The sequence below is a fragment of the Arachis hypogaea genome, chromosome 5 (genome assembly GCF_003086295.3).
Source record: "Arachis hypogaea cultivar Tifrunner chromosome 5, arahy.Tifrunner.gnm2.J5K5, whole genome shotgun sequence".
Lineage (NCBI taxonomy): Eukaryota > Viridiplantae > Streptophyta > Magnoliopsida > Fabales > Fabaceae > Arachis > Arachis hypogaea.
This window is the reverse complement of record NC_092040.1, coordinates 46,279,060-46,305,041: the sequence shown is the minus strand read 5'-3', so window position 1 is coordinate 46,305,041 and position 25,982 is coordinate 46,279,060. Positions and strand designations below refer to the sequence as shown.

Below are 25,982 nucleotides of genomic sequence, written 5' to 3'. Positions count from 1 at the left end.
TAAAAGGTTTCTTAGTTGTAAAGACATACAAGACAGACAAAAAAAAAACACAGATAAAATATAATTACAACAAATACGATAAATAGCAGATAAGCATGGCAAATCAATTAGGCAAACTAAAATAATGCACACTTAAACAGAACATACAAATGTATATGATGAATGCCTACTCTATAGCTGATGAGTCTCATTTGTCGGTTATATAGCCAAACCCAATATGTTTGGTAGCTAACCCTGGACAGGCCCTCCATGCGCGCATTCTCAAGAGTCTATGCATATAATCTCAATCATTCATTTATCATCTCATTGGGAGAATTTTCGGGGAGTTAATTAGTGCCCAACCACATCTTGCGAAGTAGGGTCAATAGAGTATTGTGTCTCAATCTAGAGCAAGTAGTGGCAAACCACTGCATCTACCTAGGAAAACTCGTTTCTCATATAAATAAAAATGCATATGCCATAATCATTCAATATCAATCAATCATTATCAATACAACTTTCATTTATAATAATTTTGACATTCCACACTTTCTCAATCAATCAACATTAATTTCATCATCATTCATACCATATTCAACTTCATTTAAAAGTCTCAATTCAAGTTCTTCCCTTTTTAACCCCCTCCATTGTATACTCTTTCTCCTATACTTAAAAACTAGGAATTGAGACTTAGAAGGTAGTTATAGAGGTTTGGAGAGTTAGAGAATCAATTAAAAACTAAAAAAAAAACACACTTTTTAAAAAAGTTGGGGTCATGCGTATGCATGTCCATGCCTACATATGCATCATGCATGGGTGTAAAGAAGCCAAAGTCGCGTACGTAAGCACTATCGGCGTACATGAGCTCATGAAACAGAAGAGGTTTCCGCATACACAGTCCCTTAGTCGCATGCGTGTAAATATAAAAATAGCATTTTCGCGTACGCATGTTCAACCCCGTGTACGCATGAGTGAAAATCCAACATTTTCGCGTATGTAGACCATGTCCACGTACGCAGGACGTCTAGGCAAATCCCAGAGTCCACGTCGCATGTATATTCGCGTACGCAAGCTAAACCAAGGTTTTAAAAAGAGTATGCAAACAATGGATTTTGACACCAAACTTCAAAAGCGCATATTTTCATTAAAAATGATTTTAGTTTGTTTTTTGAATGTCATAAACTGTATAGACTCAATTTTCATTTGAAATAAGTTTGACAAAATTTGAGATTTCGAAAACCAAGTTATGACCCATCGAAATTGGTCAAAGATTAAATCAAGTTTTTACCAAAAACACTAAACCTCTATTTTTACCAAAACCAATAAAACACCCTCCAAAACAATACCAATTACATTTCAAGCAATGTCATATCCATTTCATCTCTTTCACAACATACCAATACTCAAGTTTTATCATTTTCATCCCAAATGATCCATAACCAAAACAACACAATTCCTTATTCATCAAAATATCATCATCACAATTCATTGTCATCACCAATCATCACAATCATTAATAATCAACATATTCTCATAATAAACTCAACATTATCACCCAAAATCACTAAACCTTAACAAATTCACATAGTTCAACTTATCCTACGATCAACTAACCTAAGTTTTCACATAATATTACACATTATCTATGAAAAATTAAAAACATATTTTAGCCAATTCCTCCCTAAGCTCTGAACACCTCAAAATTCTCAGTTCAGAAGTTTCAAATCTATACCAATCAGATTTTCAGCTCCCAATACTCAACTCAAGCCTCCAATTTTATCAATTTGGTTCTAATTCACATAATTTAATCTAATTGCATATAACATCACCATAATTAACAATAAAATTTGTTATTTTAATAATTTTATAAGGGTTAAAAGTTTCTCATTTTACCGACAGATATTTGAAACAAGACCTAACAAATTTTTAAAATTAATTCACACCTAACATTACCAAAATACAAATTTTCAATACCAAATCTCAAAAATCTTTAAAATTAAAAAAAAAGGCTGGATAAAAAAAACAATTATATAATAATTAATTTTTAATGTACACGTAATATTTTAATTTAAATATGCACGTAGTATATGTAGTTAAATTCAAAAGCAAACATACTACTGGCACACTTGAAAATGTGTTAAAAAATACACACACATATATATATATATATATATATATATATATATATATATATATATATATAACGAGTAATTTAACGACTAATGTTTTTGTATAATTAGTATTTTTATTTTGAAAAAATCTTAACCCTAAATAATCTTTATCATAAATAATAGTATTATGTGAATATTAAAAATTAATTATTTTTAAGGATGACAACACCCTCCAAAACTTGCAGCTACCTATTCCATTCCAATGAGAATAGGTTGTCTACATGACAGATTTTATTAGGTGACTAAATAAATCAAAATTAATGTGTATCCCACTGTTATATATCCAGTTCAATAAATATATAATATAAATAATATATGTGCATAAAATTTTTATTGAGTATCTTATAAAAATTTTATTATATTATTATAAATATATTTAATTATTAATTCATTATATTTTTTATTATTAGAATAATTTTAACTACTTTTTTTCCAAAGATAGATTGATTAGATAAAGAAGCTAGTGTTCAAAGAGGGATAAATACAAGAAATTGGGATTCTCCTATACTAAGTGGCAAATTTTACTATTTTAATAGTTAATTGTTTAATTAAAAAATATAAATTTACATATATATATATACTAATTTTTAGTAGTTAAATTTTTGTATATATATAATATTATTCTTATTTTTAAACATATCATTTCAAGATAATATTTTATATTATATATTTATATAAATTTATAAAAAATAATATTATTAAAATAAGAGTTATAATATCAATTTTTTTAAAACTAGTCTTAAATTTAGATAAATAATTGGAGTGTCAATAACAATTTTATTCGCGAATATTCAATTCGATCCAATTTAATTGGATAATGTTATCAGTTTAAATTGTTACGGGTAAGATTAGGTGATTGAGTATCGAACTAAAAATTTTTTATTTATATAAAAAACCTTTAATCACTAAATAAAAATTTTCAATTAAAAATTTAACACTTTTATTTATATAAAAATTAAATTTTTTTGTTGATATATAAATATCAAATTATAAATATAAAAACTCATGAAATTATTGAATATTATATTTTTTAATAATTCACAAATAAAATTAAATATCTACAAATTAAAAACGAATAAAATTAAAATTGACATATTATAAATTTATAAATAAAATTAAAATTAGATATTTGAATCTAAATTCTCTCTTATTCTACCTATTGTCACTATAAACGACAAATAATACCAAACTAATAAAAGAAAATTGTCTAGAATATGCTGCTTGTATACACACAGCACACGGAATAGGAATGAACACGGCACCCACGTTTTCTTTGCTCGCTTGTTGCTGTTCCATTTCGGCAACAAAATTATTATTATTATTATTATTAAAAATGTTTTTTAATAATATTGAGTAAGTATTTAACAAAATTTTTTTCATATAAAATATTGACACAATACTTTAAATTTCAATTTTATATGTGGTATTATTTATTATAAATTAACCGTCGTATAAAATAGATAATTAAAATATTAATCTTTATATCTTGACAGCCAAAATATTGAGTTGAAAGTATATTCTTATTCTTCTTTTCCTATTTCCGAGAAACAACGATATAGGTGCTGCCGTCCCATGCTTTATCAACCATCTTTGTAAGACGCATAGCGGCATAGCCGCATAGGTCCAAAATCCCTAACATTTAATCCATATTTTCCTTTTCGTTTTCCTTTCCTTTTCATTGTTGTATTCCTTTGGAGCCATTGACCACCCTCCTTTTTATTTTATTTTCATTCTCCTCATATATATGTAATTGGAATGTGTCGTCTACTTATTATATCAAGTGTCTAATTTTAATAAAATATATTACTTTATAGAATAATTAAAATATATTAATACTAAATAAATTTAAAATAATTGATTGATAATTTACATAGAAAATATCTTCTCAACTGAAATAATATTGTTATAAACGAATTAATTTTGATATACTATTTTTAAAAATTGTAAATCTTTTAAGTAATGAAAAAAATAACAAAGTTAATATAGTTAGATACCAGGATTATTTTTATCTAAAAATAATAAATATATAATTTATCAAAATAGATAGAAATAAAGAAAATTACACATTATGTTTGAATATCTCATGTAAAAAGGTCTTTTTATCTATTAATTATGTTTGGGTATTTTTTTGGTGACTAATTAGGTTTTGGTATAACAATATAAAAGTACTTTTTTGTTTATTTATTACATGAAAACATCTTTTTTTTAAAGGAAAAAAGATCTTTTAAAAAAATGTAAATAACAGCTTCTCAAAAAAAAATATTTTTTTTTATTTTACTAGTGTTTTTACTTTTACTATTAGAAATTTGTCAAATACGTTAAAAAATAAAAAAAGATTTTTTTAATAAAATAATAGCGCCCAAACATGCACTATGAAGTATGGAATGAGACATGTGTAATTTTGGAGAACGAAATATTAATTAGTATGAAAAAGAAAAAAAATTGGTATTTATAATATGATTTGGAATTTCGTATTGATTATAAAATTAAGATAAACTCAATTCAAAAGGTATAATTTGTTATCATTTATATTAAATGAGTTTACTTTAATTTTTTTATTTAATTAAATTTAAAGATTGTGATAGGCTTAGAGAAGGGGGTTGAATCTATGCCTTTCTTTTAAATTGCTGTTATGACCTTTTTAAATCAAACTTTTAATTCTGATTCTGTTTGTACTCAGTAGTGAAAATTTATGAGACAATTTATTTTTGTCTCATGAATATCAGAAAACAGAACACAGTAGAGAAGAGAAAAGCTAACACCAGCATATATCTTGGTTCGGTTGCCTTGTGCTATGCAACCTACGTCCAGTCTCCTCCACAACAATGGAGGAATTTCTACTATAGTTAAAAGTATTACATACACCAATTTCACACTCAAGTTCTAACCTAACTTGACATTGGCTATGCTAACACCCAACTATTCACTCTTAGTGCTAACCCAACTAAGAAAGGGATACCTTACAGGTACAAGATACAAGACACTTAACTAACCTAAAGAAATCAAAAAATAACTCTAGACTTTTCTCTCAAGTGTATCACTCAACCTTTTTCCACTCATGGCTTTTACTTGAGCTTCTCACTTATGCCTTTTCTCACAAGAAATTACAAAAAGATAAACATAGAAAAGTACACCACAATCTGTAAAACATGAAGGAGATTGACTTCATCAACAGCCTCTTAGCTATGTGCAAAATCAGATTTGCAAACCTCAGATACAGTTCTTCAGTATTGGCCGAATGCTTCTTTGAAAGAAAGCATTATCCAAATAGAAAAACTTCTTTGCAGAACACTATTCTCAAACTCTGATTTTTCTCTCTTTAGTTCTAAATGAGCAGAAAGTCTTCTTTTATCTCCTTGCATGTTGCTTGGTTCTTCTTCCTAGGTCAACTCCTTGAGCCTTGAGCTTCACCAACACACCACATCACCTTTTTCCCAGTTAATCCCCAAATTGAAAGTTTGAGTCTGACATTCTTTCTTGACCGAAAGTCTCATGACATCATAAACAGATATTTCCAATGGTAAAATCCTATCTCAGCCATTGAAAACTAACTTGGTCCCCAAGATACACTTGTGACCGTGGATGCACAACAGTGTAGAACAGAGAACATTTTTTTCATTTATCCAAAAATGGTAAAGCAGAAGATTTGAGATAAAGTGAAGAAAGTAAGTTGCATGCAAATGGAAATAAATCACCTTTTAATTTCTGACTCAGTTTAATATGAATTGATGTGGGTGATTAGATCTTTACTTTATGATTAAGCTTTCTCTTTCTTTCTTCTTTGATAAAATGAGCAGCAAAGGAAGCTTTCTCTCTCTTTTTCTTTTTGTGTATTATCCGAAAGACCAAACTTGCGACCAAGAACTCTCCTTTTCTTCTAGGATGTGAACCCTAGCATAGCCATCTTGTCATGCGTGGGTGAGAGAAGAAAAGAACGAGAACAGAGAGTTGGTTCCGTGGAGAAGGGATTAGTTCAGATGCAAATGAGTTTTGGTTACTTGGTTAGCCACTAAGTTAGATAAGGAATAGACTTGGATCACCTAATGGGCTTGTTTATGAATATGGGCTCACTTCATCAAATATGAGGCCTTTGAGATTAAACTTTCTCTTTCTTTCTTCTTTGATGAAATGAGTAGGAAGGATGAAGCTCTCTTTTTTGTGTTTTGTTGCTGACCGAAGCAATAAAAGAGAGTGAAAACTTCAATCTTGTATGAGAAGTTTGGTAGGATCAACTTGGGTTGATGAACAGGGTCTTGGATCGGGTTTGATTTGTTTGGCCCGTTGGTTCCTTTCTTTGTTTTCTTTTGGGCTTATGCTTTTGTTATCAGCCTATCAGCCTTGATCTAATTTTATCCAATTGGGCTACTGAATTGATTTGTGGCCTGCATCACTTCAACCAAAATAATCAAAACTAATTATTTAATTTGCCCAATAAATTAATATTTATCATCATTAATTAATCTAGTTAATTTCTTAACTCAACAAAATTCAATTTAAATTACTAAAATTGATACGTAAAAAAAATATTAGGATCAATATATTTTATCGATTTAAGTTAATATTTTGGACTAACATATAACTTTTATATTATTAGAATTTAAAATTTTAAATTTAAATTTTAAAATTTAATTTATAATATTTTAAATTGATTAAATATTAATTAAAAATAATAAATTTTGTTGATGTCCGGTAAATTCTATATTTATTTTATTTAAATAAAAGAAAAAAAATCCTTAGACAACTACTGTTCTATATAGTATTTAATATTGTATTGATGTGAATATTAATATGATATCAACCTACCAAGTTGTCATTTTTCTCTCTCCTTGTTTTCTTTTCATCTCTCTGTGATCCGGGAAGAAGAAGAGGAAGAAGAAGAAGATGAACGTGGATCTGGAGTCGCTGGCGGAGGCCACTTCCGGTGCCATTGGATCACTCTTAAGCACCACCATCCTCTACCCTCTCGACACCTGCAAGACCAAGTATCAAGCTGAGGCTCGTTCCCATGGCCGCCAAAGATACAAGTAAACATCCAACTACCCCATCTCTCTCTCTCTCTCTTATTATTATTATTATTATCTTTGCGATAATTCCCCCACTTTTGATCCCTTTCATTCATAATTCAATCTTTGTTCTCGATTCTCAATTCTCTTGTTAATATCGGTTGAATTTTATCCAGTGCTTCAACGCTCTGAACTGATCATGCGGAGAAGAACGTCGAATCAATTCATTTTTTTTATTATGATTCATATTGAGTATTTGTGTTATAGTTTTTTATCTATTGTGAGACCAGCTACCTGCATAATTGCCCTTCTTTTTTAGTTTCATGTATTTCTGGCTATGTATTAGTATCCCATTTTTCTCATGTACCTATTCAAGAATATATGGTACTTTCTTTGGGAACATGAAAGGTGCAACTTTATATATGATCAAGTTTTATCGTTCAAACTGTTGGAATGATTCTAGTTTCGTTTATGTTGGCCCCTTTTTGCATTACAGAAGGTCCGAATTAGAGGTAGAGCTTTTGAGCTTTGATATAAATGTCCCATAATTCATATTACCTCCTTTAAAAAGGGGTCAATTTGTACAAAGTTGTGTGTTAAAAATAATGTATCTAAACATGTTACTTTGTCCAAATTGACAGTTTAGTAGTTGTTGTTTTCCCTAATGGGATGGAGTACAAAAAGAGTGGCCCTGGGTGTGCTTTTTGAAAAACATTAATTGGTCGTCTGCATAGTCTTGATTTTAAATTTAAGCTTCTAGAATGTATATAAGCACCAATCTGGATCAACATTAATCATTAAGAAATGAAGTGACAAAATTAGTAGAGAGATTGAATTGAGGAAAACTGTGTTATAAAGATCAAATTTTTGTATTCTTGCTGAATATGCAGGGTTAATTAACAAATAATGTATGTATCTGGTGGGATGTTTGTTTTTTTTTTTTTTAATATACTTGTAATTTCATTTAATTTGCTCTTAATTCTTCAGGAATCTCTCTGATGTGTTATTGGAGGCAATAGCAAATCGCCAGGTGCTTTCGCTTTACCAGGGCCTCGGAACAAAGAATCTCCAGTCCTTCATTTCACAGTTTGTCTACTTCTATGGTTATAGCTACTTTAAAAGACTGTATCTGGAAAAGAGTGGATACAAGTCTATCGGAACAAGAGCAAACTTGCTAATTGCTGCTGCTGCTGGGGCTTGCACAGCTGTTGTGACTCAGGTGAGGCAGCATTAACTCTTCCAAGTATCTATACCAATTATTAGTATGTGTGTATTGCTGTCTGAGCTATGATGAAGTTGTGATTCAAATCTTTTATGGTTAGGGTGTCAAGGTATATAGAACCCAAAGGAGAGGATCTAATGCAACTTTAGAATAAAATAGTTTCCATCATTTTGTTACAGGGGAATAAAAAACATGTTATTCTATTAAGCTTGTGATACTTATATGGGTGTTTACTCTATTATATGTTACAATCTATAACACATTATTTTCTGTTTTTGCATGATTTATATGGTAACTTATTAAGTTTAATACAAGAGAATCTCATTGATGACTATGTAGCCCCTGGATACAGCTTCTTCAAGGATGCAGACAAGTGACTTTGGAAAGTCTAAAGGGCTATTGCACACCCTTACCGAAGGCACCTGGAGTGATGCTTTCGATGGCCTCAGCATTTCCTTGTTACTGACCTCTAATCCTGCAATTCAGGTAAAGTAATCTGTAGCCTGTGCATGTTCTTTCTGTTAAGTTACATTTCAGTTGGAAATCTCTCTTGAGACAGAAATAGCTTAATGTGTAATTATCATATCCTTCAGTATACAGTGTTTGACCAGCTGAAACAACGAGCACTGAAGAATAAACAAAACAAAGATGATAAAGCATCCCTTTCTGCATTTATGGCGTTTGTTTTGGGTGCAATTTCCAAGAGTGTGGCTACCTGTTTAACTTATCCAGCCATCAGGTGTATAAAATTGTTCACTGCTACTTTTGTTTGGCTTGTGAACTTTGTTTCCTAGGACCGTTCTGAGCTCTTGTTTTTGCATATAGGTGCAAAGTCATCATTCAATCTGCAAACTCAGAGGAAGCAAACACCAAAAAAGAGATTAAGAAACAACAGAAAACAATCTCTGCAGTACTCTATGGAATTTGGAAAGCAGAGGGCATATTGGGATATTTCAAAGGATTGAAGGCTCAGATTTTAAAAACCGTTTTGAGCTCAGCACTCCTCCTAATGATCAAGGAAAAGATTTCTGCCACCACTTGGGTTCTTATACTTGCAATTAGAAGGTTTCTATTACTCCCTAGCCCTAGGGTAAAAAACTTGTAAGTTATAATAGTGGTTATTGGAGGAAGGAGCTTCAATCCATTGTGGATAGTGGATTACGGTTGGTGCAATGTCTACCGAAAGAGTCATTTTTCTGAAGCTAAGGCATCGAAAATGAATTATGACTTCTCGTTGGTCCTCTTTCCATAGGTTTTGATATAGAATGACTACTCCAAGAAATTAAGGAAATACTGATAGAGTTAAGCAATGAAGAAACTCTTCAAGATAAATGCGTTGTTAGTATTGATTTGTTTCATTTCTTGTTTTGGGTTTGGCTGATGTATATGCTGTGAAACCTTGAATTAGAAGGGTGTTAGTTAAGAGTAGCTTAGGAGTTTTACAAATAAGCACCCTTTTTTTGTGTATGTACTCACATTTATTCCCTATTTATAAATTTTGAGTAAGTTTTCCTAGTTTTCAAGTGTGATAGATTTCATTTTAGTATGTTACTAAGTACCCATAGTTCTATGCCCCTTTTTTTCGAGTGAGTCTTTCACTCTCAAATGGAGCTACATATTGCATTAGTAAGTTTCTTTTGTTTTCATGCTTTCTTTCTGTTTCTTATTTTAGATGGATAACTTTTCCTACTCTCCAGTTTGTCACTCATTCTCCTGAAATTCATCGAGCTATGTTAATAAAATTAGGTTGCTTAGGATGATTTCTTAAACTGCATCTTCTTTTGCGTCCCTCTGGTGTGTCTGGTTGCATGTTCTGTTTCTTCTTGTCATTGAATTTTAGCATTTATTTTTCACATGTAAGATGTTGGTTTAGATTTCATTTTGAATTACTTGATTGTTTCTCTGCGTCTTGTATCTAGTCTTGTTTGGATGTTTCATAAAGTTGTGCTAAACAAGCTGGTTTGGAAGGGTGTTCATCATGTTGTCCAAAACCAATGGCTGACATGAGTGACTAGTGATGCAAATTTGATCTTTATTTTAGCTTTTGTAATATGATTGGACTATAGTGAACAATTGTAATATGGTGAATACTTGATGTTGTCTTATCTAGCCTCTGAATCCATGTTTTGTTCAACCATGAAGGGACATGGCATCTAAATACAGAAGAAAATGGTACGCAATCATCCGCAGTCTCCTTTCTATTTCTTCTTGCATGTACTTTCACCTTTGGCAAAATATTAGTGCTAGATACGTAATATATGCATCACTAGCAGAATTAATGACATGCAGCATTAGTATCAATAGTTCAATACTATGGAGGCCTATGAAAGCCCCAACAATTTATTGCAAGTCTGTAACACACTTTCTTTACCGTTTGTAAAAAGAGAAAAGCTCCACGACCAAGTAAAATATCTAATTAAGTTGTTATCGGATTTTAAATTTATGTGTGCGCATTCTTTTTTACTCATGTTGCTGCTGCATTTTCTTCTTCTTCACACCTGTTGTCGCCACCACTACCACCTCCCCCTTCTCTTTTTTTATTTGAATTTCTTCTCCTCTTTTTTTTTTCCTCCTCCTTCTCCTCTATCTTCATCGTCATCGTCTTTATTATCATTATTATCAATATCATTATTGTCATCATCATCGTCTTTTTCTTATACGTATTACAGTTCAAATCAAAATGCATTGAAATTCTTAATGATGACGACATACAAATTCATTTCAAAACAAGCTCAAACCAAGTACACCTTATTTAAATCTAGAATGCACTGAAATTGAATCCAGAATGCACTGAAATTACTTAATGATAACTCAAAACTCCTCCTCTTCCTTCTTCTTCTTCTTCATTATCATCATTTTCTTCTTTTCTTGTTCATCTTCTCCTTTTTATTTTTTCTTCTCATAATTCTTGTTTTACACTCTTAACAAGAATAAAAAAAATCAAATAAAGAAAAAGAAGAAGAAACACATAATGTTGCAAAATCAATCGAAAAAGAAAGAACTTATATTTATTCAACTAAATAAGATTGCAATACAGTACAAACAAGTTCATTCAAATATAATATAAGTAGATCTACTAAAAGAAAAAATAAGAAAGAAAAGAAGAATAAAAAAAGAAAAAAATACAGCATTAAAAAAATGACAATTTTATATTTTTAAAGCAAAATTTTGGTGTCAAAACGAAAAAATTTATGTGTTATTATTAAGAAATTTTGGTATTATTGTTCTGATAAATTTTGCTTAACTCTTTCTTTTTCTCTTCATCTTCCTGTTTCTTCTCTTTCTTTTTCATCTTTTTCTTATTCTTATTTCATTTTTTCATAAATTTTTTGTTTTGTTCTTTTAAAAAGAATAAAACAAAAAAAATAAAAAATATCGCAATATCACATGAGAAAAAAGAAAAGAAGAAGAAACAAAAATAAAACGCAACATCAATACCAATAAAAAAAGGAAGAGGCACATGAAAAAATACAAAAAAGAAACATGAATAAGAAGAATAGCATAATTTTATGCACATGTTATGTGAGTGAGTTTTATTGGATTTGGACTAACATAATTAAACTTAATTGTCAAAAACATTTGAATGGCTAACGAGACTCTTATGAAATAGTTAATGGGCCTATGAAAGGCTCATGTGCTAGCTTGTAGCTTATAGACGGTAGCTAATTAGCACCTAAGCAAAACATATCGTAAGATTGTTTCTGCGAGAACTACTCAAAACACAGCTAAGTTCGACCAAAAAAAAAAAGCACAGCTAAGTCTCCTTATCATTAAGGACACTCTTTATTAGGTAAAGATAGATGAGATTATCATGAAAAATAAGTGCACACAAGCAACGTCTTCATCTTACATGGATCATTACAAGTTTGCAACTAGACATCTTGATGAGTCAATTAAATTTGTTACCAAAAATGTGCTATGTGGTTGACTTGACTTTAAATTTGTGCTTCTTTGGTGTGTTTTTTTTTTTTTCTTTAGTAAGAGAAAGGGCAATAAAAGCCCAAGAGATTACAATTAGAAACATAAGAAGGCAATATAGCCACAATTAAGACTTGGATAAATGACAGACTTACCTGTTTCACTGAGAGTTGAACTAGGGTTTGAGTCTTAAGTGAAAAACATAGAACTCATGTACTAATAGTGATAGTGTGTGTTGTGTAAGGCCAAAAAAAAAAAAAACAAAAGTAACATAACTTCTCTAAAATTAATTTGGGTTGGTCAAATAATTAACTCACTCGTTCACTTAATTAAATATTGAGATTTGAATTCAATATTGTATATGCAGTAACCCATTATTGATTCACAATAAATTAGTCATTAGATTGTCGAACTAAAAATATCGTGGAGAAAAATAGCTCCTTTAACATTGTTAGCAAGAATTATTCTTAAATAGTTGGGTGGTTGATTTATAAACACAAATCCAAGTTAAATAGGGATGGCAACGGGTACCCACGGGGGCGGGGACATGCCCCCCGCCCTCGTCCCCGGCCTCCATATCCAGTCCCCATCCCCGCCACGGGTAACGGGGACTCCATATCCCTACATGTTATATATATATATTAGGGGTATTTTTGTCTTTTCATACAAACGGGGATTTAACAGGTCCTCACGGGGCGGAGACCTCTATCCCCGCCCCTGCCCCGTTTATTATACGGGCCCTGTCCCTGTCCTCGCAGATAAAAATCACCCCCATATCCGCTCTCCGACAGGTAAATCCTCGCGGATACCCGCCCCGTTTTTGCCATGCCTAAAGTTAAATCTTGATACCTTTCTTTACATTTTTGGTTTATTTGTCAATGAAATTTATCAAATTCTTCAATTTCTTTAAACATATTTGACTCTAATTTAATGTGATTATATCTTTTTGAAAATTTTTTAAATATATCGATATACTAATATTTTAACAAATTTTAATCGTTGACCTTAATTATATATTATATATATTTTTTATAATTAAGATCAATAATTATACTAAAATATCAGTATACGTAAAATTTTTTTTATCTTTTTTCTAGAAACAAAGAAATAGATAATACCCAGTTAATTTTACGTTACTAATATACATTAATAGAAAAGAAAAAAACACACGCACTCCCACAAATACCAAAACTGACTATAAAGGACATAGATAAAATTTTCTCTATTTAATAAACCCATCGTCAATTGAGCATTGGCATTTGACACGGTGAGTAAATAATCCTACCCTACATATTATGTAAGTGTTTAGAATGGCATATGATGGCATAATAATATGAAAAATCTAATTAAAAATAATTAAAAATATTAAAAAATATTAAATATATTGTGATAAAAATAAGATATGGATGTTTATTTATTATGAGCGACTCATATTCTCAAGAAAAAAGTACATTAAAGAAGTATTAAAAAAATTAAAAATGTAAATGTTAGAACTTTTTTTTTAATATTGGGCTAAAGGTGGTGTTACCCACCAGAATGATCGAAATGGAGAGTTTAACGGCGCTATAGGAGCTGTCAGATGCTCCGAGAAAGATGTCAAAACCGTTTTGTGGAAAACGTCACTGACGTGTTGATGAAAACGTCACCGACATTTTGTTGTGCATGATCAACACGTGGCAGATTCCTTTCTCTTCCCACACGTTGATTAAAACGCCAACTCCATTCGTCTTTCATTCTTTCTTCTTCAGTCCATAGTCTCCATTATTCATTCTGTTTGAAGAAGTTGGAAGTTACCAATTTCTTACCCTACATTCCCACAATAAAAAAAGGCAGCCCCACATTTCCGCAACAAGCAGTCAAAGATAGAAAAAGATTAGTATTTTAAACATTTTATTAGTAGTTAGTTAGGGTTAATCCTATTGTTTTGAACTAAAAGTAAAAAAAAAAATAGTATATAATATTTTTAAAATAATTTTTTGATTACATAGATAAATAAATTAATTATTAGTTGATTAGGAGTAGTTAAAAAATATATTTTTTTGTTATAGTTATAGTAATAGTATTAATTGTTAGCTTTGATAAATTATCGTTAGTGTGTATTATTCGTTGAATGTTAGTATACATTTTTTTAATTTTAATTTTGTTTAATTAATTTTTTTAAAAAACAGAATTTTTATTAATTTTAGTTTTATTTTATATAATTTATGTGACAAACAGGCCGCTTTAGAATTTTAGTTTTGTTTTAATTTTTACTTTTTTTTGAAAAATAGACATTTTTAGTAATTTTAGTTATATTTTAAATAATTCATTAGAAAAAATTTAACAATTTTACTTTTATTTAAAATAATTGATTTTAAAACAAAATTCTTTATTTAATTCGAATATAATTTTTTAGTGATTTAGGTTTTTAGGTTAAAATTTAACTAAAATATATAGCCTTGATTATTATTTAATGACTATAGGTTATTTTAAAATTTTTTTATATAAAATATTAAATGTATCAGTTTTTATTAATTTAAATTTTTAGTTAATTTATGTGTAGTGCGTGAAGTTTTTAATAATAAAATTGAATTATATATATATATATATATATATATATATATATATCGTTACGTTTTTTTATTTTAATTAATTATTGGGAAACAAAATCATTGTTATTAAATTTTAGTATGTTTAGTAATTTTAGGCATTTTTGCAATATACATTGAAAAATAATGGAAACAAATTTAGATCGGATAATTAGTAATTCTTAGGATTTGTGTTTAGTAAATAGATTAAGAGTTATTATTATTATTGTTTTCAGTAAAAAAAATATAAGTAATTTCTTTCTATACTATTTTAGCGTAGCGTTAAAGACAAAAATGGAAAAGCGTAACGTCACACGTACTGATGAACATATATCAGAATATCTTTAACATCCTGTATATGTAAGTAATTTTTGTGTATACTGTTATGCTTAAAAATTAATAATTCAATTAGTAATAATAAATTATTTGGATTTTTAGTAATTATTAGTTATATTTGTTACTAAACCGAGTATTAATTTAGTAATATTGACTAGTTCTGGTTATTGACGGTTAGTTATTATTTTTATTTTCAGGGTTCAAGAAATTTGCACACTAGACACTTACACCAAATAGACTTATATGATGCTAGGGTGGAAGAACAACTCAGAGAGAGCGGATTCTATCATGTATCTCAAATTGGAAGGATCATATCTCACGGTCCAACTATAGACACACTAGTTGAAAGGTGGCGGCCTGAGACGCACACGTTTCATCTTCCACACGGCGAGTGCATGATTACGTTGGAGGACGTCGCCATGATTTTTGGACTTCGAACTCACGGCTTGCCAGTTACTGGATCAACTGACCACAACACAAGTGGGTTAAAGAACGAGTGCATGACCCAATTTGGTATTGCTCCTGTCCCAAACGACCATAGACGAAGCGGAGTCAAGCTAGTATGGTTCTGCACCCTAAAGTGGCGCCAACATTTGACTGACGCAGTAAGTAAGAAAATTTATGTAAAATGTCACATAATGTGTCTATTTGGAACAACGTTATTTAGTGACAACTCTAGAATTAGTGTGCACTGGAAGTATTTGACAAGACTTGTGCATGGGAGCATGAAGTCGATCAGCATGGTTTAGTTCCCGATGCTGTTGATGAGGTTTGTACAAGTGATGAAATGGTTGACGAAGCTGGTGCATGTAATTTGATTGTTATGCATTGAATGGGATTGATATTTATGTTTATGACACATTATTTAGTGATATAGTAATAGTATTGTGTTAAATTGTTTTTGTTTGTTGATTTAGGTTTGCTATTCACCCTATTGTTTCTTAATTAGGGTTGGTATTCATATTATTGATACATGAGTATTGACCAAGGCTAATTTTTGTTATCATTCAGGTGCCTAGGATAAGGGATATGACCTTAGGATTGACCCATCTCGTAAAAGTGCCTTTAGATGGTCTCCGTCAACCATCAAAAAGAGGGTAAAGAAAGGATGTTCCAAAATGGTACGAAGCATGAAGAAAATTTTCTCTAAATGAACCATTGTACTAATATTTATTATACATATATAGAGATTCCATTGTTTAATGATAGTGCACACTAGGATTTAGATTGTTGTGAACATGGTTGATGAATTGTTGAGATTGAAAGAACCCTAAAGGGTGGTTAAGTCCATTTTTAGAAGAGGTTATGTCCGAAATATTTTTTAAAATGTGAGAGTTTAACTATAGTATTGTGTGAAATGTGACTTGAAAGAACCAAACTTCAACTGAATATCACCTAAACAAGTTAAATGGACAATACTAAAAAGGAGATTAAATCAATTACATGGATACAACTAAAAATAAGAGCAAGTGAGTTAAATGGACACAACTAAATACAAGATTAAATAACATAAATGGGGACAATAAAAAATCAGCCAAGATGACAACTATTCATTCGGAGCCGAACTACTAGCACTAGCTCCTCCATGATGCGGGCATCTACTTCGGTTGTGACCCTCACCACCACAAAGTCTACAATGTCTAGGACCACGTAAATCACGCACATCCATTTCATTCCATAAGCGTATTTTTTTAGGACGACCTTTGGCCACTCGCCTGAGGTGAGGATTGGGTACTAGTCGTGATCCTTGATACACAGGCCATGTTGTTGGATTTTCTAGTGGCCTGAATCGGGTTCTGTACACCTTTCGGATCTCTGCCATTGTATATACCTCATGCACATACTGCTTCCAATCTAGGCGCTGGTTAACACAACAAGCAAATACATGGTGACAAGAAATTCGATCGACCTGAAACTCTACACAATCGCAATGTCTTAGACGCAGATTTACTGCAAACTCTAAACCGCTAGGCATCTCCCGTACTTCAAAAACCTTGTTCTGCCTGTCAAATAAATTAACTTGCATATTTTCTGATGCCGTTTGATTAGACTGAATTTTCTCAGTTGCATACTCAAAGAATAGATGACCTACACTTATACGAGCCTCAGCCTCGACCCTCTTCCTTGTGAACAAGGCATTAAGTCTGTAAAAAGTTGCCTTGACAAGGGCTGTCACAGGAAGATTACGTGCTCCTTTAAAAACTCCGTTAATGCACTCCACTAAGTTAGTGGTCATGTGTCCCCAGTGATGTCCTTCATCATATGCCAAGGCATATTGCGACCGAGGAATATTGTCGAGCCACTGCTTGTAAGCCACAACCCGTTCATAATATATATCGTAACGCATGTTGAATTCACGGACTATTCTAGAATAGCCTGCCATAAGAGAACAACGGAATCCAAATAATACCATCAGTTTATTGTTAACTTTTCACCATCGGCCACAAACTGCATAAAATGTAAATAATTTATTTACCTATGTTGACAATCAGCATTTGCATTTGTGGCGCTTTGAACCTTCTCAAGAAGTTCGAAGCTATGTGCCTAATGCAAAATATGTGAATAGCCCTCGGGTATTACCATGCTCCATCACTACGACCTACAACTGAGATAATGGACTCGTGTCGATCAGAGATAAGACCAACACCATCTCGATTAAGTACATGCATTCTTAGATGGCTAAGAAAAAAGTGCCAAGCATCGGCAGTCTCACCTTTGACGATGGCAAATGCAAGAGGCACGATATTCCCATTTCCATATTGTGATACTACAACCAAGGATCCAAGGCTTTGAGCATCAATGGATATGAGGGCCCAAGGAAATAAAATCCAGGCCTAAGCGGCTAAATCAAGCTGTCCCTAACCATGTGCTTGTGGCATGAAGGTCCAAGTGAAAAGCTTGAGACTGAGTGGTTAAAGTCGTGATCTAAAGCAAAAAGAGTGTGCTTAAGAGCTCTGGACACCTCTAACTGGGGACTTTAGTAAAGCTGAGTCACAATTTGAAAAGGTTCACCCAGTCATGTGTCTGTGGCATTTATATATCCGGTGGTAATACTGGAAAACAAAGTGCTTAGGGCCACGACCAAGACTCATAAAAGTAGCTGTGTTCAAGAATCAACATACTTAACTAGGAGAATCAATAACACTATCTGAACTCTGAGTTCTTATGGATGCCAATCATTCTAAATTTCTAAGGATAAAGTGAGATGCCAAAACTGTTCAGAAGCAAAAAGCTACAAGTCCCGCTCATCTAATTAGAATTAATATTCATTGATATTTTGAGATTTATAGTATATTCTCTTCTTTTTATCCTATTTGATTTTCAGTTGCTTGGGGACAAGCAACAATTTAAGTTTGGTGTTGTGATGAGCGGATAATTTATACGCTTTTTCGCATTATTTTTAGGTAGTTTTTAGTAGGATCTAGCTACTTTTAGGGATGTTTTTATTAGTTTTTATGAAAAATTCATATTTCTGGACTTTACTATGAGTTTGTGTATTTTTCTGTGATTTCAGGTATTTTCTGGCTGAGATTTAGGGACCTGAGCAAAAATTTGATAGGAGACTGAAAAAGGACTACAGATGCTGTTGGATTCTGACCTCCCTGCACTTGAAATGAATTTTCTGGAGCTACAAAACTCCAAATGGTGCGCCCTCAACTGCGTTAAAATGTAGACATCCAGGGCTTTCCAGTAAGATATAATAGTTTATACTTTATTCGAGTTTAGATGATGCAAACTGGCGTTTAACGCCAGTTCCACGCTGCATTCTGGAGTAAAACGCCAGAAACACGTCACAAACCAGAGTTAAACACAAAAAATACGTTACAACTTGGCGTTTAACTCTAAGAGAAGCCTCTGCACGTGTAAAGCTCAAGCTCAGCCCAAGCACACACCAAGTGGGCCCCGGAAGTGGATTTCTACATCAATTACTTATCTCTGTAACCCTAATAGCTAGTTTAGTATAAATAAAACTTTTTACTATTGTACTAGGGGTCTCTTTTTTCCCTATTTTTGAAGTCATATGCCATTTAGGGAGGGTGGCCATTCGGCCATGCCTGGACCTTGTTCTTATGTATTTTCAACGGTGGAGTTTCTACACACCAAAGATTAAGGTGTGGAGCTCTACTGTACCTCGAGTATTAATGCAAAGTACTATTGTTCTTCTATTCAATTAACGGTTATTCTTATTCTAAGATATCCATTCGCATCCAAGAACCTGATGAATGTGATGATTATGTGACGCTCATCACCATTCTCACTTATGAACGTGTGCCTGACAACCACTTTCGTTCTACATGCAAATAAGCTTGAATGAATATCTCTTGGATTCCTTAATTAGAATCTTCGTGGTATAAGCTAGAATCCATTGGCAGCATTCTTGAGAATCCGAAAAGTCTAAACCTTGTCTGTGGTATTCCGAGTAGGATTCAAGGATTGATTGACTGTGACGAGTTTCAAACTCGCGACTGTAGGGCGTGGTGACAGACGCAAAAGGATAGTAAATCCTATTCCTGCATGATCGAGAACTGACAGATGATTAGCCGTGCGGTGACAGCGCACCTGAACCATTTTCACTGAGAGGACGGATGGTAGCCATTGACAACGGTGATCCCCCAACATGTAGCTTGCCATGGAAAGGAGTAAGAATGATTGGATGAAAGCAGTAGGAAAGCAGAGATTCAGAAGGAACACAGTATCTTCATGCACTTATTTGAAATTCCCACCAATGAATTACATAAGTATCTCTATCTTTATTTTTATGCTTTATTTATCTTTATATTCGAAAACCATTATAACCATTAGAATCCGCCTGACTGAGATTTACAAGATGACCATAGCTTGCTTCATACCAACAATCTCCATGGGATCGACCCTTACTCACGTAAGGCTTATTACTTGGACGATCCAGTGTACTTGCTGGTTAGTTGTGCGAAGTTGTGAAGAATATTTGTGAACCGTAGTATTGTGCACCAAGTTTTTGGAGCCATTGCTAGGAGTTGTTCGAATTGTGAAAAGTATGATTCACAATTTTGCCTACAGTAAGCATATGCAGTTTCGTACTCAATAGCTGCTGATGGTTCTTTTGCAACCATTGCTTCAAACCATGTCAGCAAAGCTTCATAAGAAGCTTCCCACCCACCAAATATTTTCTCAACTGCTTTTTGCTTGGTCAACCATACTTTGCGATAACTTATTGTATAGTTGAACTTCGATTGCACTTCAGCAATTACAGATTTCACCTTTAGAGATGGGTCGGCTTCAACCAATGATTTTATCGCTTCTGCAATTATACCAGAGTCCTGTTTGGCATGATCTTGAGAGATGGTAGATTTGATGCACGTGTGATTACTGTTATACCTCCTTATCACCTAACAATACTGTCTTTTTATAAGACTAACTCTGATAAGCCAATCACAACTTGTTTCGTAATGTACGCATTTAGCATAAAATGTCGTCGGTTCAGATTCATACACCTTATAATCGACGTCCCTCTGAATGGTATACTCTTTAACTGCTGCAATCACAGTTTTTCTAGAGTTAAACTCCATTCCAACGACGAATTCACCGTCTACGACAATAACAGAAACTGCACGAATAATAATAATAATAATAACAACAACAACAACAACAACAATAATAATAACAATAACCTCCGTTACATAATAATACTAATAATAATATTTATAATAATTAGTGTTAATTATAATAACAATAACGTACCAATACTAATAATAATTCAAATAATTCTTGTAACACATAATAATAATAATAACCGTTGCATAATAATAATAATAATAATAATAATAATAATAATAATAATAATAATAATAATTTCTATAACCTCCGTTTCATAAAAAGACTAATAATAATTAGTAATAATAATAATAACAATAATAATAATAATAATAATAATTCAAATATTCCTAACAACAACAACAACAACAATAATAATAAAATTATCTCTGTTGACATAATTAGAAAATTCTAGAACATGCATGGCATCAAGATTCAAAGTATGCATAAACGATGGCTCTCCCGATGAATGTTGATCCACTAGTGCATTAGCAACATTTGCTACATTCTCCTCAACTGATATATCATCTTCTTCCACATCTTCAGTTAGACCAACAACTTTATAATTACCTTCAAACTCTTCATCACTTTCAGTATTATAACCCATCCAATCTATATTGGGTTCTAAAAAATCAATATCTTCAATTTCTTCGAACTCAATATATAACTCGATAAGTGAGGCTCGTACTCTAGTTTGATGGTAGGTCGAAAATATTCCTTCTATACTAGATTCATCAGCCACATGAATTATTTGAAATTGAACGAAACCACCAAATACTAACACAGGCTGCCTATATAAAATATTGGTCACTCTCTTCAGGCCTTGCTGACCTACACTCTGACAGAGTACACTCTTAAGTCCTTCACATGTTATTGAAAGTGGAACAACAATAACACATGTATTCTCACACAAAAAATTCACACCCTCATGTGTATCACACAAAATCTAACCATTGAAATATATTCTTAGACTAACATAACTCTCCATTTTATACACTTGTTACATTTACCCACAACTTATTTCACTCAACAAATGCAGAACAACTTCAACTGCTAAAGAATGAAGAACAACTTCAGCAACTAAAGAAGTAAGAACAACTTCAACTGCTAAAGAAGAAAGAGCTCTAAACTCTCTGGAAATTTGAAGGCAAATAACTTTGTATTGTTCACTTTCTACTCTACTCAATGTATTTCTCGCATAACACTAGCATACCTTATATAGCTAATTTTATATTTTTTATTCATACTTGTACTAAACGTCACCACCGTTTTGACAATTTTCAACGGTAAAATTTGTTTCAGCATAAAACGGCACCACTATTTTCTATTTTTAAATTAAAAAAAATTACCCCCTGGACAAAACGGCAGCGCTGTTTTCAACTTTGCTCATTTTTTTAATTATTTATTTCTAACAAAACGGTAGTGCCATTTTGATTTTATTCATTTAAAAAAATTAAATCACGTACAAAACGTCTCCACCATTTTTGTATCTTCTGACAAAAAATTCTTTTTCTCCCATAGCAGTGTTAAACTCACCTAAAGAAAAATATTAAAGAAAAACACACACCTTTTCACAATATTTAAAAAATTCAGCCAAATATGTTATACATATATATAAATAGGAGGCTAAAGCCTTAGAAGACACACACAATCAATAACAAAAATCTTCTCTCGCTTTTACGCTGTTAATACACCCTTCTCTCTTTTATATACGCTACTATATATTGATAATATATATAAAAATAATTTCTATTATATTGAGATATTAATTGTGGTGAATATTAATACAAGAGTCTTCTACGTACTTTTACTTCTTTATTTTATATTTACCATATCTTAGTTATTATTTTACAACACGTTATCAGCACGAGACTCTGATCAAATGTTAGGAAGACTCAAGTAAGAAATTTTCATTATGTCGAAGCTCTTTCATCTTGAATTTAATGCTCTTGATATATCTGGAAATAACTATTTATCATGGATACTAGATGCTGAAATCCATCTTGATTCAATGGATCTTGGAGATACCATTAAGGTTGAAAATAATACATCGCAAAAGGATGATTTCTTAAACTGCATCTTCTTTTGCGTTGCTCTGGTGTGTCTGGTTGCATGTTCTGTTTCTTCTTGTCATTGAATTTTAGCATTTATTTTTCACATGTAAGATGTTGGTTTAGATTTCATTTTGAATTACTTGATTGTTTCTGTGCGTCTTGCATCTAGTCTTGTTTGGATGTTTCATAAAGTTGTGCTAAACAAGCTGGTTTGGAAGGGTGTTCATCACGTTGTCCAAAACTAATGACTGACATGAGTGACTAGTGATGCAAATTTGATCTTTATTTTAGCTTTTGTAGTATGATTGGACTATAGTGAACAATTGTAATATGGTGAATACTTGATGTTGTCTTATCTAACCTCTGAATTCATGTTTTGTTAAACCTTGAAAGGACATGGCATCCAAATACAAAAGAAAATGGCACGCAATCATCCGCAGCCTCCTTTCTATTTCTTCTTGCATGTACTTTCACCTTTGGCAAAATATTAGTGCTAGATACGTAATATATGCATCACTAGCAGAATTAATGACATACAACATTAGTATCAATAGTTCAATACTATGGAGGCCTATGAAAGCCCCAACAATTTATTGCAAGTATGTAACACACTTTCTTTACCATTTGTGAAAAGAGAAAAGCTCCACGACCAAGTAAAATACCTAACTAAGTTGTTATCGGGTTTTAAATTTATGTGTGCGCGCTCTTCTTTACCCATGTTTCTGCTGCATTTTCTTCTTCTTTACACATGTTGTCGCCTCCACTACCACCTCCTTCTCCTCCTCCCTTTTTTATTTAAATTTCTTCTCCTCCTTCTTTTTCTTCCTCCTTCTCCTCCATCTTCATCATCATCGTCTTTATTATCATTGTTATCAATATCATTATTGTCATCATCATCGCCTTTTTCTTATACGTATAACAGTTCAAATCAAAATGTATCAAAATTCTTTAATGGTGACGACACAGAAATTCATTTCAAAACAAGGTCAGACCAAGTGCACCTTATTTAAATCTAGAATGCACTGAAATTGAATCCAGAATGCACTAAAATTACTTAATGATAACTCAAAACTCCTCCACTTCCTTCTTCTTCTTCTTCTTCATTATCATTATTTTCCTCTTTTCTTGTTCATCTTCTCCTCTTTATTTTTCCTTCTCATAATTCTTGTTTTACTCTCTTAACAAGAATAAAAAAATCAAATAAAGAAAAAGAAGAAGAAACACATAATGTTGCAAAATCAGTCGAAAAAGAAAGAACCTACATTTATTCAACTAAATAAGATTGTAATACTGTACAAACAAGTTCATTCAATTATAATATAAGAAGTAGATCTACTAAAAGAAAAAATAAGAAAGAAAAAAAGAATAAAAAAAAGAAAAAAATATAACATTAAAAAAATGACAATTTTGTACTTTTATAGCAAAATTTTGGTGTCAAAACGAAAAAATTTATGTATTATTATTAAGAAATTTTAGTGTTATTATTCTGATAAATTTTGCTTAACTCTTTCTTTTTCTCTTCATCTTCCTATTTCTTCTCTTTCTTTTTCATCTTTTTCTTATTCTTATTTTATTTTTTCATAATTTTTTTGTTTTATTCTTTTAAAAAAAATAAAACAAAAAAAAATAAAAAAATAACTGCAATATCACATGAGAAAAAAGAGAAGAAGAAGAAGAAGAAACAAAAATAAAACGCAACATCAATACCAATAAAAAAAAGAAGAGGCACATGAAAAAATACAAAAAAGAAACATGAATAAGAAGAATAGCATAATTTTATGCACATGTCATGTGAGTGATTTTTAGTGGATTTGGACTAACATGATTAAACTTAATTGTCAAAAAAATTTGAATGGATAACGAGACTCTTATGAAATAGTTTATGGGCCTATAAAAGGCTCATGTGCTAACTTGTAGCTTGTAGGCGGTAGCTAATTAGCACCTAAGCAAAACATATCCTAAGATTGTTTCTGCGAGAGCTACTCAAAGCACAGCTATGTCTCCTTACCATTAGGGACTCTCTTTATTAGGGAAAGATAGATGGGATTATCATGAAAAATAAGTGCACACAAGCAACGTCTTCGTCTTACATGGATCATTACAAGTTTGCAATTAGACATCTCGATGAGTCAATTAAATTTGTTACCAAAAGTATGCTATGCGGTTGACTTGACTTTAAATTTGTGCTTCTTTGGTGTGTTTTTTTTTCTTTAGTAAGAGAAGGGGCGATAAATGCCCAAGAGATTACAATTAGAAACATAAGAAGGCAACATAGCCATAATTGAGGCTTGGATAAATGACAGACTTACCTGTTTCATTGAGAGTTGAATCAGGGTTTGAGACTTAAGTGAAGAATATAGAACTCATGTACTAATAGTGATAGTATATGTTGTATAAGGCCAAAAAAAAAAAAACAAAAGTAACATAGTCTCTCTAAAATTAATTTGGATTGGTCGAATAATTAACTCACTCGTTCACTTAATTAAATATTGGGATTTGAATTCAATATTGTATATGCAGTAACCCATTATTGATCCATAATAAGTTAGTCATTAGATTGTCGAACTAAAAAATATCGTGGAGAAAAAATAGCTCCTTTAGCATTGTCAGCAAGAATTATTCTTAAATAGTTAGGAGGTTGATTTATAAACACAAACGCAAGTTGAATCTTCATGCCTTTCTTTGCATTTTTGGTTTATTTGTCAATGAAATTTATTAAATCTTTCAATTTCTTTAAACATATTTGACCCTAATTTAATGTGATTATATCTTTTTAAAATTTTTTTAAATATATTAATATACTAATATTTTAATAAATTTTAATTGTTGATCTTAATTATATATTATATATATTTTTTATATTTAAAATCAATGATTATACTAAAATACCAGTATACGTAAAAATGTTTTTATTTTTTTTCTAGAAAGAAAGAAATAGATAATACCCAGTTAATTTTACGTTACTAATATATATTACTAGAAAAGAAAAAAATACACGCACTCACACAAATACCAATACTGTCTATAAAAGACATAGATAAATTTGTCTCTATTTAATAAACCTGATCCATCGTCAATTGAGCATTGACATTTGACACAGTGAGTAAATAATCCTACCCTACATATTATGTAAGTGTTTAGAATGGCATATGATGGTG

General features: G+C 31.5%; 2 protein-coding genes across 2 annotated transcripts; one reads left to right on the top strand and one right to left on the bottom strand.

Moving 5' to 3' along the window:
- Nucleotides 1-6,885: 6,885 nt before the first annotated feature.
- Nucleotides 6,886-9,890, top strand: LOC112801546 (peroxisomal adenine nucleotide carrier 1). Its single transcript, XM_025844346.3, has 5 exons — nt 6,886-7,174; nt 8,141-8,372; nt 8,715-8,861; nt 8,969-9,114; nt 9,201-9,890. Exons 1-5 carry the CDS (start codon nt 7,032-7,034, stop codon nt 9,478-9,480), a joined length of 948 nt encoding a protein of 315 aa, XP_025700131.1. The 5' UTR covers nt 6,886-7,031; the 3' UTR covers nt 9,481-9,890.
- Nucleotides 9,891-16,742: 6,852 nt separating this feature from the next.
- Nucleotides 16,743-21,377, bottom strand: LOC112803530 (uncharacterized). The gene is made up of 6 exons (XM_025847017.1): nt 21,341-21,377; nt 20,671-20,783; nt 20,235-20,565; nt 17,777-17,963; nt 17,673-17,713; nt 16,743-17,572 (listed from the first exon to the last, which is right to left on the bottom strand). The coding sequence occupies exons 1-6, from the start codon at nt 21,375-21,377 to the stop codon at nt 16,743-16,745; spliced, it is 1,539 nt and encodes a 512-aa protein (XP_025702802.1).
- Nucleotides 21,378-25,982: the final 4,605 nt, after the last annotated feature.

Coding starts and splice junctions, on each gene's coding strand:
- LOC112801546 (XM_025844346.3), top strand. CDS start 7,032: ATGAACGTGGATCTGGAGTCGCTGGCGGAGGCCACTTCCGGTGCCATT. Junction 7,175..8,140: donor CATGGCCGCCAAAGATACAA/GTAAACATCCAA, acceptor TTAATTCTTCAG/GAATCTCTCTGATGTGTTAT. Junction 8,862..8,968: donor CCTCTAATCCTGCAATTCAG/GTAAAGTAATCT, acceptor CATATCCTTCAG/TATACAGTGTTTGACCAGCT.
- LOC112803530 (XM_025847017.1), bottom strand. CDS start 21,377: ATGGGTTATAATACTGAAAGTGATGAAGAGTTTGAAG. Junction 20,784..21,340: donor AAGTGATGAAGAGTTTGAAG/GTAATTATAAAG, acceptor TTATTCGTGCAG/TTTCTGTTATTGTCGTAGAC. Junction 20,566..20,670: donor AGAGGGACGTCGATTATAAG/GTGTATGAATCT, acceptor CAGTATTGTTAG/GTGATAAGGAGGTATAACAG.